Below are 15,748 nucleotides of genomic sequence, written 5' to 3'. Positions count from 1 at the left end.
AAAAAATACCCCACAAACCCAAATTCAAATCTATGAAAATTATTATAAAAAAACCCTAATTTTCTATTTATGTGCAGAACTTGAAGAACAGGGGAAAAAATGGTCTAAAACAGAATCAAACACGTTTTGTCAAAATTCCCTAATGAATTTTGGGCATTAAACAGAGAAATTTTGCACTAATTTTGAATCTCTGTCCCACAATAACAAACAAATGCCTAAAAATCTAAGCTAAATTAATGGCGGATGAAAGGGGAAAATCAAAATCCCCAAAATTGAAGCTTACCCTTTATCCATTGGATTCACCACCATACTTAACTGCTTCTGCCTCCTCATTTCCATCACTTTCCGGTGAGAATTCGAGTGCAGCACCGGCGTGAACGTCGGACTACTTGCCGGCCGGTACTCCGGCACCAATCGCCCTGACTTGAACCTAACCCCACAAGCATTACACAGCGTTTTCGGCCCTAATGGCCCCGCCCGCCATTGCGGCGTTTTCTCCGCTCCACAATGTAGGCATTTCCTCCCTATCGCCGTCGTCGTCGTCGTGGTGGGTACTACTTGTTTAACATTCTTCGAACTGGGTTGCTGCTTGAACCAGAGATGGTGGCCGGAGATGTGCCGGCCACGACGGCGCTTGCTCCGAGCCTTACTCGGAACTTTCAGGCCGACACAGCAACTCATCAAAACGCTTCCGTGGCTGCTTGACTTAGTACTGTTGGTTTCGCTATGGCTGCTGACTGAACTACTTTCGAGAACCGAAACTGGACTGTTCTGTTTCGAGACCTTCGTCAACGGCGGCGGTGGGTGGTGGTGGTGGTGGTCGGAGAGAATGTCGACGAACGTCGAGACGGCCGGAAATGCATCTTCGTTCGATAGCCACTCAAGTTCCTCCTCCCCACAATCCTCCTAAAGCACAAAACCAAAACGAGTTCGGTTCAGTAAAACTCGGCCTAAACCAACCGAGTTGACTCGGTCCTGTCTTTTTGGTCCACAAATAATTACAATAACAGTATCAACAATAAATAATAATAATAATTTAATTAAATTATTATGTTTTCTTTTAATACAGAGAGCCGGGGGGGTTACGAAAACAAAATGACGAAAAAGCCCAGTCGTATTCGTTGGAGAAATTCGGGAGTTAGGGGCAAAAATGTCATTTCAATATAACACTCGTCTAAAATTATGGAGGAGAGGAGTGGCCGTATCAAGAAATTAAATATATTGATATTTCCACTATTATTAGAATCCCATGACCAAAATACCCTCAACATTTCGCAATCCATACAGTGGCTACCAAGGACATAAATGTCTTTTCCACTCAGCTCACTAGACTTCACTTTTCTCTTAACTCGGGCGAGTCAACACAGTAACTCACTACGTGTCAACCCATTTTCAGAAACCCACCGGAGAGAATAAAAGGAAAGAACTTACAAGCAAAATACGGGCGGAAGAAGTATCGTCCGGGAGGGAGGCGGCGTTAAACTCCGAGGAGTCGGCCGCCGTGGAAGATCTGGGTGGAACGACGTCGTCTTCTTCATCTTCCTCACCGATATCCGAAGAGAAATCCAGAAGGTCATCCATGAAAGCCAAAGAAGACTCCATTTCTGTTTCAGTTTTCGTTTGAAGTTTGAAGAGAGAGAAAATCCTTTATTTGTGGAGAGAGAAAGAGCTTATCGTCAACACGCAGCCTTCGTGAGGGCTTTCGGGTGGTAGTGGGAGAAACGAACCAAGGGATGAAAATCTCTCTTTCTCTCTCTAATAATAATAAATAAATATTAAAAATATCCATTTCTGTTTTGGCTTTATAACGTATAGAAAGGGGGTAATCCTATGCGGATGGGTGTAGAGCTAACCAAGTAGAAGTGTTTGACTTTGACTTCAGAGTGAAGGACCAGACTGAGTTGGCAGCTAATGAGATGAGGTATCACCGAATTTTGCGTGGATCTGAGGGGTATGAAGAAGAAGAAGGGTAGGATGGGAATTTAACGCTGTGGGGAGGGGTAAATTAGGAAGAGAGAAAAGTATGTATGAGATCGATGGGTGTCTGGACGATGTTCACGATATGTCGTCGTTTTGCTACATCCAATGACATTGGCCCACGTGGGTGGATTTCTTGATTTATCTTTGTTCGGAGTTTTTTTTTATGGGAAGTTTGTTCGTGGGGCCCACAGAGACACCGCATGTGGCGGCGAGAATAGTGTACGAGCCCACGCGCTGAGTGATGGATCAAGAGAACGAGAGCGTGGGTTCCACGAGGGAGGAGGGAGGGGTAATAATGTAAATTCAGAGTTGGGATTGGGGAACAGTAGTGCGTGCATGTGGGAGGAAAGTCCAACGCCTTAAAGCCCCACCACGTCTTTCAACTACATAAAGTAAATATTGAGCCGACCGTACTTTAAATAAATAAATATAAGTATATACATACACATATATATATATATATATTTATTTATTTAACGGTTCTCTTAATTTATTTTTTTCCAAAATTATTATATTAATAATTAATGAACCAAAATTAGGGCTTTTGAAGTTTATAAGTATGAAAATCATTAAATTTGAAAAGACTGATACTAAAATTAGAATTTTAAACCCAAAAAAAATGGAATAAAATTTAATATATGAGAATCTCTTGAAATTAAATAAATGTGATTGAAAAAACAGAGATTTTATTTAAAATTAGAAGAAGGGTCCACAAATTTAGGATTTGAAACCAGATTCCCTATCTGTATTAGCTGAATCTCATTGTCACATTCCTCATTTGGTGTCGACCTACCCATTATAGATTATATTAATTATAAATATTGTGGTTCCTGGCTGGTAGTCACGTGCTCTGATCTTTTGAGTTACAAGCCTTATCCCGTCTCCACTGGGTGTGTTCTTGGGTACCATAGAAAAAGGAAGCTCTAATCCTTTGAGCCACGGGCCCTTCCCTGTCTTTGTTAGATCTATTATCGGAGTACTCTAGAAAAAGGAAATTATAATCCTTTGAGCTACATGACGTACCCAGTTTCTACTGGATCTGTTTTTTGGGTACCCTAAAAAAGGAACCTCTCCTCAACCATTTTTCATTTAAGGTAAAAAGACGTGAAAGCACCTCTCTTTATAAGAACACACCCTACCCTGTCGCTATTGGATCTATCCTCAGGGTACCCTAGAAAATGGAACCTTTCTACAACCATTGCCCATTTGGGAGTAAGAAGACATGAAATAAGGAGATTTGAAGAATAAGACGATCTTTCTTTTCTATGTAACCTAAAAAAGCAAAGTTGGTGGGTAAAGGAGCGGTACGTAAATGAACTGAAAATAGGTTTAAATGAGAGTGTAACGTGAATATGAAATTATGGGACAAATTTTATATCTAAAATACTAAAATTGTTCCATAATTATATCCAATATAAAATTTACATTAAATCAAACTAATTTCGTTCTCAGTTATTTAAATTTATGTATTTATTTTAGTGAATCAAAATTCAAAGAAAAGAATCTACAATGACATACCCGAGTAATAAGTACAAACCCATATTTTTCTTCAGCGGGAGGTTTTCATACTCGGGCTCACTTCAATCCAAAACTAATCGTTTACTCGTTCCATCTTATTTTGTTCAGACTGACAAAACTTCGGTAGCAACGTTCTCATAAGAGCGTAGAAACTTCTTGAGACTGACAATACATGACGGATAAAAGTAGACCATATAAGTAAGTTAAGTGGGCAGTTGAAAAGCGACAAAGAAATAGCCTTTTATTAAAAACTAGGTTTATGAGCTGGGCTATGGACCCTAATTTTTCAAAGCTATTTATTTCGATTGGGCCCAATATTTGATCTAGGCCCACAAGTTAGAGTTGGGCTTGCACATCACTTTTTCATGTCGGCCCACCCTGATATAACCCCAAAACTAATCTCAAATAAAATTTTATTTTCATCTCTTTTAAATTTTTATTTTTATTTTTATTATAATATATATATAAAAAATAATGAAGAACAGACAACATAAACGACACTCCGAACTCGGGCTCAGATATCGATGAATGTTGTAGTTATTCATCTTTTTATTTACTAATTCACGTCTCTAACCTAGTTTATCTAACTGGGAGAAATCTCTCCTCACTCCCCCTTTTGCTCCTGTGATTTTTTATCCTAACATCTCTCATCATAGTGAAACTTACAAAACCGTGCTATAATCTTATATTGAATTGAAACCTACGTAGATTTATCGTAATATTCTAGCATAATAATAAAAGTCTACACAAATCAAATGTATTCGAGTTCCTCCTAATATTATCGTCGTCGTCGCTCATACATAACCAAATTTAATATAACCTTTGAATATATATATATAAATATAAATAAAGAAATCAACATTGTTTACTATGTTTTTTTGACACCCATGTACTTACTTTGAAATGTGAACACTCAATCATCCACAAGATGCCATGACCATTGACTTCACCTGTCAACATCACAATATTAGATACTTCGCCAATTTGCCAAAACTTCAAGGGCTAAATTGCAAATTCTATATATACATACATGACGACTATTATGAGTTATTAAAACATTATAAATTAACAAAAAAAAAAATATATATATATATATATATATATATATATTCAAGTAGGTTTTGACTTTTGACTTTCAACTTAATTAATGTAACGTTAGCGAAAAGAACAAATTTATTTGGAGCAGCATACACTGAGTTAGCTAGGAAGTCAATGGGAACTAATAACTCTTATGGATATGGAAGCCCGTAAATTAAAGATCTAAAAGTGACTTCATTACAAATGATACGAAAGTTTTGTGAATTCGATCTAACAATTGCTGAAGAACAAGATCTCTAGATCTAAACTTTTCAAGAACTCAAAAACAATAAGGAATCAACTCATGGTAAAGTAAGATTTGGATTACCTTATTGATCGAGTCATATTTGAATGGTTCTATGCAAGAAATTTAAACCCGAGACCCCTCAATTTTAAATGTAACTCGAGACCTATCAATTGTGTCAATTGTAAATGTAACTCTAAGACTGATCAATTTTTTTTTTAATAAATTGACTTAAAATTTATATAATTTTAAAATATAGAGGAAAAAAAAACCAAAATAATAATAATGACATCACCATTGTGTCGATGCCTCTATAAATGTCGGATCAATGTGTAAATAATCCCACGCTCTGTTTCTCTCCAGCAGAGAGACTTCCTTGCTCTGTTTTTTGAGTTTTCAAAAATGGCGGCTCCAAACTGCACACTGACTTTGGCCCAGCTCCTCGGCCCCAATGTCACGAACTCCGGCGCCGCTGCCTCCTTCATCTGCGATCAATTCTCTACAACCACCACCAACTTCTCCGACACCAAATTCGCCGTCGACACCGTCTACCTCCTCTTCTCCGCCTACCTCGTCTTCTCTATGCAACTCGGCTTCGCCATGCTCTGCGCCGGCTCCGTCCGTGCTAAAAACACCATGAACATCATGCTCACCAACGTCCTCGACGCTGCCGCCGGCGGCCTCTTTTACTACCTCTTCGGCTTCGCCTTTGCCTTCGGCAGCCCCTCCAACGCCTTCATCGGCCGCCATTTCTTCGGCCTCAAGTCAATCCCCTCCGCCACCCCCACCCCCACCGATTATAGCTTCTTCCTTTATCAATGGGCTTTCGCCATCGCCGCCGCCGGCATCACCAGCGGTTCAATTGCCGAGCGGACCCAATTCGTTGCCTATTTGATCTACTCCTCTGCTTTGACCGGCTTTGTTTACCCGGTGGTTTCCCACTGGTTTTGGTCTCCAGACGGTTGGGCCAGCCCCTCCCGATCCAATGGAAATCTCTTATTCGGAACCGGAGTCATCGATTTTGCCGGTTCGGGCGTGGTTCACATGGTGGGTGGAATCGCCGGACTTTGGGGTGCTTTAATAGAAGGCCCAAGAATCGGTCGGTTCGAAAAAACCGGACGATCCGTTGCGTTACGAGGCCATAGTGCTACGTTAGTCGTTCTCGGTACCTTCATGCTTTGGTTCGGTTGGTACGGGTTCAACCCCGGTTCATTCACCAAAATCCTAGTTCCGTACGGTGTGGGTGATTTCTACGGACAGTGGAGCGCCGTCGGTCGGACAGCCGTTACAACCACCCTCGCCGGTTGCACAGCAGCGTTGACTACCCTTTTCGGAAAAAGAATTCTCTCCGGCCACTGGAACGTCACCGACGTTTGCAACGGATTACTCGGCGGCTTCGCCGCCATAACCTCCGGCTGCTCAGTGGTGGAGCCATGGGCGGCAGTGATATGCGGATTTGTGGCGGCGTTGGTGTTAATCAGCTTGAACAAACTGGCGGAGAAGGTGAAATTTGATGACCCATTGGAGGCAGCACAATTGCACGGCGGGTGCGGCGCGTGGGGTATAATTTTCACAGCATTGTTCGCGACAAAGGAGTATGTGAACGAGGTATACGGCGGAGAGATTGGGCGGCCACACGGGTTGTTCATGGGCGGTGGAGGGAAGTTGCTGGCGGCGCATCTGATACAGATTTTGGTGATTACTGGGTGGGTAAGCATCACAATGGGACCATTGTTTTTTGGGCTTCATAAACTGAAGCTACTGAGAATCTCGCCGGCGGATGAGATGGCCGGAATGGACATGACACGTCACGGTGGATTTGCTTACGTGTACCATGATGAAGATGAGTCATCGGCGAATGGGGTCCAGATGAGAAGGATTGAGCCAAGGGACACCAGTCCAATTGGAAATTAAGAAATTTGGGGTTTCTTGACCAAGTTGCCTAAATGTATTATCCTTTGAAAATTATTTTTTTACCCCCACACTACTAAGTTTTATTGTACGTATTTATTAAAAAAAAAAAAAAATCCAGATTCAACAGATTATTATTATTTTTGCGGTTACTAGTGAGTATTTGTTAATATTTTATCAATAAGTAATCCTGAGTGTTACAAGAATTATTTATATATGTTTTGAAATGTCAATTTAAACATAGCTCAATTGATAATTCATACGTTATTGTTTCAAGTTCAGATGGATTTTTTCTTCTGCACTAGTACCTTGACATGACATGAGCGTGAACGTGTTCATGTAATGACATGTCTTTTGAGACGCGAACCACGAATGGCACGTAAACTTAAGGATAAAAAGGCGGTAGAATTTTTTTTTGTCAACATAATATTTAAACATACAAAACATTTTGCAGAGTCAGATCGAATGCAGTTCACAAAATAGCCTGAGTTATAGAAGTAGATAACGTCAAAATAATAATAAAAGTGACACAAATGGGAAAATACTCGATCTAGGTGTCCCACCAGAAACTGCTCCCTCCGTTATAATGGTCCATACTATATGAAAAACATGCAATTAGTATACAAATATTTAATAAATAGTCTATTTGTAAGCCCTCGTCGGACTTAACTCTTACAATGATTCCTTAAGCTGTACTCATATACTAACTCTAGCGTTAGCCAATGTCATGACTTACCATCTATGCTAGCTTTCTAAGGTTCTACGTTCTATACACTCTTACCTAGGGTATAGAACTAAGCACCCGAACCATAATGTAGGGTTAGGTTGTACTTATTTTGTTGTATACGTTTCTCGAAATCTAGCCTTAATCTTGTGCTACTAGCACGTGAGTCAATTTGTCCTGTAACGTCCTTGCGGGTAAGTCTCATGTGTATGCATTAACCTATGCACTATACGCAAATTAGTGCTCTGGCCACCTGCACCCATTTAAACTGTTACCAGGTGCAACCTCATAGATTAGCCTCTACGACTCTTGACGTCTGTTATAGGTGACAACTAATATATACATGTACCAGTGTCCAACGTTCTCAATAAAAAAATTTACGAACACATGAAACATGCTGGAGTCCTCATAAATTAGGACTAATCAAAGTTCACAACGTACCGCCGGAAGCTTTAAGCATAATATTGTACTAATTAAATAGGTTTATGATCATGCTTCCTAATAAATATACAACTTGATCAAATAGGCGTACATCATGCTTTCTAATATATATCAAACTTGATTAACTAGGTTTTTCGTCATACTTCCTAATGGATTTTGCTCACTGTCGTAATCAACGCCTATAAGTATTACTTAAAGATAATTCATGTGATCACTTATTTTTTGTAGACTTCTCGAGATAGGTTCAAGCCTTGAATTATTTTCAAAAGTCCAATCCTAATTTGAAGGAAAATATTAGAACCATTGAAAATAGGGCAAAAATTGGGTCAAAATAGTGCAAACTTCGAGAAATTAGGTTTTCTGGATTCGGGTCACATCTTACTGATCGGGTTGGGTCATATTAGCCAAGCGAGTCAAGTTAGGTAAGTAGGTCAAACTAGGTTGGTACGCAGGTCGACTTGAGTAGCATGGGTCAGGTCTTCTTCCTCGCGTTCTCTCTCCCCTAGTCTTACTGTAATCTGAGCCCTCCGAACGTGATATGATCCAAGACATTTTAATCATACAATAACTCTATATATCATCTCTTCCCTAATCTTACTGTAATCTGTAAATCAAAATGTGTTAATTTATAATTAGTAATTATTATCAAAACTCTTATTCTAAAATCACTCACCAACATATTTGTATTAAAAAAAAAAATTATATTTTATCTTTTCTTATTTGAAAAGAAATTGCAATTAAATATTAAAGAAGAAATCAAAGTCTATCCTTAATGACATTAAAGAAATAAAACATTATAAATCGAGAAATTTTTTTAAATCAAATTAGTGTTTGAAGGAGTAATTTATGAGGTAATCGACAAATAATTGATAAAAAAAAATATATTTTTGCATGTGTAGAAGCATACTTGACGTTAAAGCGTTTGAAGGTTAAAGACGTTTAAAATATTACATAAATAGTCAATATTGAAACGGGAGATTCTAAGTTGATCGAGTCAACCCCTTGTTTTCTTACCTGATTTTTTAAGACTAACATGTTCGGTGATCGGAATAATGATACTCGAGCGAGAGTTGCGCTAGCTCCCAACCTGTTTTAAAAAGAGAAATTAATAGATTTGTGTTAAATGAGTGGACAAATTCAAATTCATAAATAAATTAAATAATTGTAAATAAAATAAATATTGGAGATAAGAAATATATGGAAGAGATTGCCTCGAAATGATAATAATATTATTTTAAAAGTCATCGGTCAATTTATTTAAAAATAAATAAAAACCATTATTTTCCAAACTATATTTTATGGAATTAAATTCTGAAATTGAATATAATTTCTCCAAGCTCTATGCTTACGCAAATTTAACATTTTTTATTAAATAAATTTCAGCTTAAGAAATTAAAATATGAATTTTACAATTAAAAAACGAAGATATTTTCTAATTTTAATTAAAATTTAATATTGGCGGAACGCTATTGGTGGGAGTTAGATGGTGACGTGTAAACTTAGAGCTCTGAATTTCCACGGCTAAACAGTGAAGCTTTTGTCGTTATGTGTATTTATGCAATAAATGAAAACCTCAGACCCTGACTAATAAATTTGCAACTTTAGAGGGTTCTAAAAGCAAAATTAATCCACGTGGCTTTTGACCACTTTTTCCCCTCCATTTTTTGACTATTCCCATTTCTAGGGAAGTCTTTCCAAGAAAAATAATAACTTTGTTTTTTTTAATATTTTATTTCCCTTTTTATTTGAGTTCATTGAATTTACGAAATTAAGTTTTTTTCATATTTAAAATTAAATTTTATTATTTTTATAATATTATATTCAATTTTTTGGCATGACGCTTCCCACGTGCGAGATTTGGCAGATGGAACACCACTATAAATATTATTTATAATATATAATTATTGGGACTGTATTTATCTTTTAAGGATATGACCAAAAAGGTCGGAGCTTTCTAAAAAGCAATAAAGTTCTTTCATTTATTTATTTATTTATTTTGAAAAAAAAGCAATTCATTAAAATTCCCCAAAAAAAAATTAAATTAGCGTTGATAATTTAGTATATAGATGAATACCTTTGTTGCTCGATTCTGGATAGAAATTAAACGAGACTTCACTAATTTAACATAATTTCTCTGAGAAATTTTAGATTGGAATTAAACGAGCAATTATGAAAATTGAAAAGTGTTGTCCTAGATGTAGGAGTGAACGTAATCTCCCAACAATAAAGTTTGATTCTCGAATTTTAAATAATAATATTAAATAATAAATAAATAAAATATTTAAAATGTGTTAAAAGTTGGTAGAGTAGATGGACGGTTGTGATTAATTGTTAGTTTTTTTTTTTTTTTAATAAAGCTGATTTAAAAGTGAAATTCCATTAATAATATGTTGTTATTAGTTTTTATTGAAAAGTAACAAAACAATTCACTTTTTACTATTAACCAAAATTCTACCAACTTTTATATTTTTGAATTAAAAATAAATAAAATATCTCATATTTGCGAACGTGTGACTTAAGAGATTTGTTAAATATAATGTGAATGTTTAACCACGAGTATATGACTATACGAATATAAAAATTTAAAAAATAAAATAGAAATTTAAAAAATTAAAATGAGATGAAAATATGATAATTTAAATATCTAAATTATATTTCGTCTATTATATATTTTAAAACATTAAGATCATTAAAGTTGGATCGTGACGAATTCTCCACTTAAATTGTTTAAAAAAAAGCACTATACATTAAAATGTAATCATTGTGAATCTAATTCAAGATTATTATTATTATTATTTTAATTTCCCTCAAACTTTATAATAGGCCATGTTATTATCTAGATCCATAAAGTTTGAGTTCTTCCACTAGTATTTTTATAAAAATAATAATATAGTGAGGTCGTATCGAGATTTGCTTATCTTTGCAACGTTTAGTCAAAGAAACTTTATTCGAGATGGGTCACTTCACACACGAAACTTTTGGTGGGAACTAGACAGACACGACTCCTCGACCCCAAGTCTCAAGGCCATTAAGTTGAATCTCGGGGGCAAAATGGGACATAAGATTGAACTATTCTTGTTCATACTCCTTCACAAATCTATCTTCTTGTTCGATGTTTATGACTTCTCGTTGTTTTTAAACTCCGACACATTCTTGAACTATTTATTTAGGAATGTCGCGTTGCCCATACGGCTAGGTCATCATTCACGACAAGGGCTCTTGAGATTGGTTGTCACCATAGTCGAGGAGAACTCAACCTGTATCATTCATAGCACTTCATACGTTCTAAAATTTGTCTATAAATAATAACTACAGTTGGGCCATCACAAAATCTCTACATGTTTCATCGAGTTCTTCAAGGTCCTATCGTCCATAATCCAAGAAATATCTTTCCTCTTGCGACGTATCTACATTGCCGGGATTTAGCTCGACCATTTGTCCCAAACCTGGGTTTAGTTGGGCTATCTCCCGAGCCTTCCATCACTCCCATCATAGATATTATCTCTATCAACTTGGTTTATACCTTGTTGTCCTTCGGGTAATGCTCCTACTACTAATTTAGAATTATAAATGAAAACAGATAAAACGTTCATATCTTATATTATTAAGATACTTTAAACAGTTATTAAAAGGTAATTGTATTTAACGCACATTCCCCGTCTCTCAAATAAATAAGACATATTTTCTAAATTAATAATATTTTTAAAAAATTATAAATATTAAATTTCAACTATTTTAATAAATAAGACATCGAGAGTGGAGCTCCCAAAAGTATTGAAAAACAAAAGACGGAAAGGTTCATTGGTGGCGGCACATGATTGGTCCAACTAGAGAGTAAAGACCCAAGAAAGAGGGAAGCAGGTGGGTTGGATACGAAACGATGACGTTTTAAGGCAAGTGGAAGCCAAGGAAAATACTATTTTGAAATATAATAATCTATAAGAAAATTTTAAAATAAAAAATAAATCAACATAATTTTATAATTTAGGAAATTTATAATTTAACAAAAATAAAAATAAAAATATAAGACGAGGACAAGATGACATGTTAAGGATTATCGAAGTTTTATATTAGCTAATTAAGTAATAGATCACGAGTATACAGGCAAGAAACACTATTTCAATTGGTACAATATCTTTTTGAGAAACAAAAAATAAGACCCCGAAAACTTAGGATGAAAGTGGATAATATCATACAATTACAAAGGTTCGTCATTCAATTTTTAGGTAACCCAAACCTAATCATTATATATTAGGGTTCCATATTTCCCTTGTTCGATCCTTCCTCGAATCTCTTCGTTGTTCGGTCGACCAAATCTTGTCGTCTTGCAGGTGCTTCGTTACTCGTTCTGTAACGTTTCAGATTTTCCATTTTTGCCTTATTTGGTTGATTGTTATTTTTATTTCTATATGTGACAAGATATTATGTTATGCATTTATTATCGTCGGAAAATGTGCAATTTTCAATAAGGAAGTTATTACCTAAAAATAAAATGAATAATTAAATGTAATCTCTCCGGAAGATTCGTACTGGACTTTTATTACCTAATAGAAACATTCCTATTTCTCTGAGTTTCCTTATCCTAAAACCCTAGAATGCAATTCTCTTCATATTATTTTTATATTCCTATGCCTAACCTTTTACCTTCCTTGAAAACGATTTTCTCTCCAAACTTTCCTCCGGAACCTTGGGGTTGCTCTTCGGAGAAAGAATCGGGTAAGGAAGGCAAGGTTTTTGGAATAGGGTCGAGCCGCAGACGCACACCCAGCAGCTCCGGCAGCTTCGCACGTGTACGAAATCGGCTCGGTTCTGTCAATTCCCGCAGCTTGACTTGGCGGCTTAGTTGGCCAGCTCGGCAACTAGGCTTAGTGGCAAGGTATCCCTATAATATATCGATTCCAAGGTTTTTGGCCCTTCCGTAGCAGTTTTTGCTCTTAGTTTTACCATCCGAGGTCAGTATGGTTCCTAAACGTTAAAGACAGCTTAGTCAGGGGTTTATTTTGATAAATAGCATGAGGTTTAGCTAGGGTATGTTATGAAAGGTTCCTAAGTTTTTATGTGGTTATCATAGGACGTATTTAACCGCTGGGATTAGCTCGTCGTGAGAGACTTCAACTAGGACCATCGAGGTAAGTGACCTTACTGTTGGAGTTAGCTTTCTACGTGTTGTATGATGGTGCGTGCCCTGTGGCCCCTACATGCACCATATTTATGTGATATGATTATGTGATGTATAGATTGTGTTGACTGTAAATTGTGTATGCTATGTGATGTATGAATTATGTTAACTGTTGACTGTTTATGTTATGTGAAGTTATGAATGAGATGTTAATATTATATGCCATGAATATGTTGATCGATGCCATAGTTACACGTAGAATTATCGAGTTATGTCATGAGATGTTCATGCAACTTAAATGTACTTTAATGTTATGTAATATGCCACGTAATGTAAGTCATGTGAGACGCCATGTGATGTAAGAAACGTAAATGCAATGCTAGCACTGCTTATGTAATGCCATGTTAGATATATTAAGGGACCTCATGCATATATGTATGTCACGTGCATCGAGATTCTTCCCCTTTATGTTACGAAAGAATAAATACGATATTTATGTTCGCCATGATATCATGCGGGCCCTTTTCTGTTCTGTTATGTCCGACTACATGTAACACGTTGTGCCCGACCAAGCCAGACCCAGGGGGTATGTATACGAGCCCGCCTGGTGAGTTCATGTACGCGTACATGGGCCATGTGTGAAGGAGTACCACACATCCAACTCTACTCGGAATAGAAAAGCGTCCAAGGCTATGAAAAGTTTATGAAAAGTTAGGTCCTGCTCATATGTTGCATGTGTTTGCATTCCTAATCCCAACAGTGGGGTGACTTACTGAGTATTTCATAAAATACTCAAGCCACGTGCTATGTACAATTTTCAGGTAAAGGCAAAGTGCCAATGTACAGTTGACGGTGGAGCTGGGGACACCATAGAAGTTGGAGAGGGGATATTTTTAGGAGTTTACCCTTATTAGACTGTTAAGTTATAGCATTGAGTATTGTTTTATTTGAATTTATTTGGAATTCATTGAAGGTTTATTTTCCGAGTTTAGGTTTTGTTTTAGATTTATGAATCTTTATAAAAGACTCTTCCAAGATTATTTATGATGAGGTTCCGCTTAATAAGTTATGTATGCATGGGTGACGTCACTAATTAAGTTAAAGAAAATTAGGGGCGTTACACGTTCTCATCCATTTTAACTAGTCCTCATTGTCGTGGAGACCATCATTGTCATTTTCCGTCTCTTCCATAACCATTCTTCATATCAATCACTATCACCGTCACATCTTTGCTTGTTTCTGTTCACTCCTTCCCGTTAATTTCACTTCTTTTCATTTTCTCCAACTTAATGAACTCGACTTGACGGAAAATACAAAGATTGGGTTGAGAATGCTCTTTCGAAGATGCCATTTTCATATCTATCTCACGTTAAGATGTCGACCACATAAATTCATGAACATTTTGAGTACTTTCTAAGTCAACAGTGCCTACTTCTTCCATTCACACCGCTTTTTTAAATATTTATTAAATGCTATAAAGTCCCACACGACTTAATGATATTCACATGACTTAATTAAAAAATATTAAAATTTGTTGCACTTTAATCAATAAAGATTTAGTTAATTATTTTTACAAATGTTAAAAACTAATAGTTATTTTGTAATTAAAAAAATTAAAAAATTGGATTTTTTTTTATTATAATATTGGGAATTTTATGTGGATATGAATGTGACGTCAGCAAATGTATGTATTTTATTTACTTATGGTCCCGCAAATTTAATGTAGCAGCCCCTAGTTTTGACTTTTAGTCTTCACTTTTGACGCGTTTTATTTTGGACCGAAAAGTCCCCATATTCAAATTTTCAAATAATAGAAAAATATTCTTTTTGGAATTTATTTATTTCTATTTTGGTTCAATTATAATTTTTGTAATTAAAAAAAAAAACCCAAATCAAATGAAAATTGAAAATAAACCCAAATTATAAATACTAAAGAAAAAATTTACAAATTAATGGTTGAATTAAAGAAATGGTATAAATTTAAAATTTATTTATGTAATTTTTGTGATTAATTTTTAAAACCTTAACGTTTGAAACTATTTAATACCCGTTGGTTAAAATATTTCAATTTAGTCCCTACAAATTAATAATTTTCAATTTAGTCCATCACTATTGGTGAATTAAACCTCTACCCATTTTGTAGGAGGTCGAATTAGAATTAAATAGGCCCATGGATATATTGTACCCACCAAAATCAGGCCCAGCCCACTGATCTATTGGATCCACAAAAATCAGGCCCAGTCCATGGATCTATTGGATCCACGAAAAATAAGGCCCAGCCCATGGATCTATTAGAACAACAAAAATCGGGCCCAGCCCATGATCTATGTTGTTCTTTTTAATTTTCAATTAAATAGGCCTATGGATCTATTGGATCCACCAAAATCAGGCCCAGCCCATAATTAATGTTGTTCTTTTTAATTTTCATTTAAATAGGCCCATGGATCTATTGGAACCACCAAAATCAGGCCGAGTCTACGGGTCCACCAAATTCAGGCTCAGCCCACTGATCTATTGGGTCCACCAAAAACAGGACCAGCCCATGATCTACGTTGTTGTTTTTAATTATAAATTAAATAGGCCCATGGATCTATTGGATCCACCAAAATCAATTGGATCCATGAAAAATCAGGTCCAGCCCATTATCTATGTCGTTTTTTAATTTTTAATTAAATAGGCCCATTGATCTATTAAATTCACAAAAATCAGGCCCAGTCCATGATTTATTGTTCTT

At 36.2% G+C, this 15,748-nt stretch overlaps 2 protein-coding genes across 2 annotated transcripts; one reads left to right on the top strand and one right to left on the bottom strand.

The window, feature by feature from the left end:
* Window positions 1-45: 45 nt before the first annotated feature.
* LOC111464576 (GATA transcription factor 1-like) lies at window positions 46-1,751 on the bottom strand. Its single transcript, XM_023108850.1, has 2 exons — window positions 1,432-1,751; window positions 46-906 (listed from the first exon to the last, which is right to left on the bottom strand). Exons 1-2 carry the CDS (start codon window positions 1,600-1,602, stop codon window positions 280-282), a joined length of 798 nt encoding a protein of 265 aa, XP_022964618.1. The 5' UTR covers window positions 1,603-1,751; the 3' UTR covers window positions 46-279.
* A 3,408-nt stretch (window positions 1,752-5,159) lies between these two features.
* LOC111464168 (ammonium transporter 1 member 1-like) lies at window positions 5,160-6,827 on the top strand. Its single transcript, XM_023108250.1, has 2 exons — window positions 5,160-6,740; window positions 6,796-6,827. The coding sequence occupies exon 1, from the start codon at window positions 5,222-5,224 to the stop codon at window positions 6,731-6,733; it is 1,512 nt and encodes a 503-aa protein (XP_022964018.1). The 5' UTR covers window positions 5,160-5,221; the 3' UTR covers window positions 6,734-6,740; window positions 6,796-6,827.
* Window positions 6,828-15,748: the final 8,921 nt, after the last annotated feature.

Source organism: Cucurbita moschata, unplaced genomic scaffold, assembly GCF_002738365.1.
Source record: "Cucurbita moschata cultivar Rifu unplaced genomic scaffold, Cmos_1.0 Cmo_Scf00030, whole genome shotgun sequence".
Lineage (NCBI taxonomy): Eukaryota > Viridiplantae > Streptophyta > Magnoliopsida > Cucurbitales > Cucurbitaceae > Cucurbita > Cucurbita moschata.
Note: the sequence above shows the minus strand (reverse complement) of the source record. Positions and strands in the feature narration are given on the sequence as shown.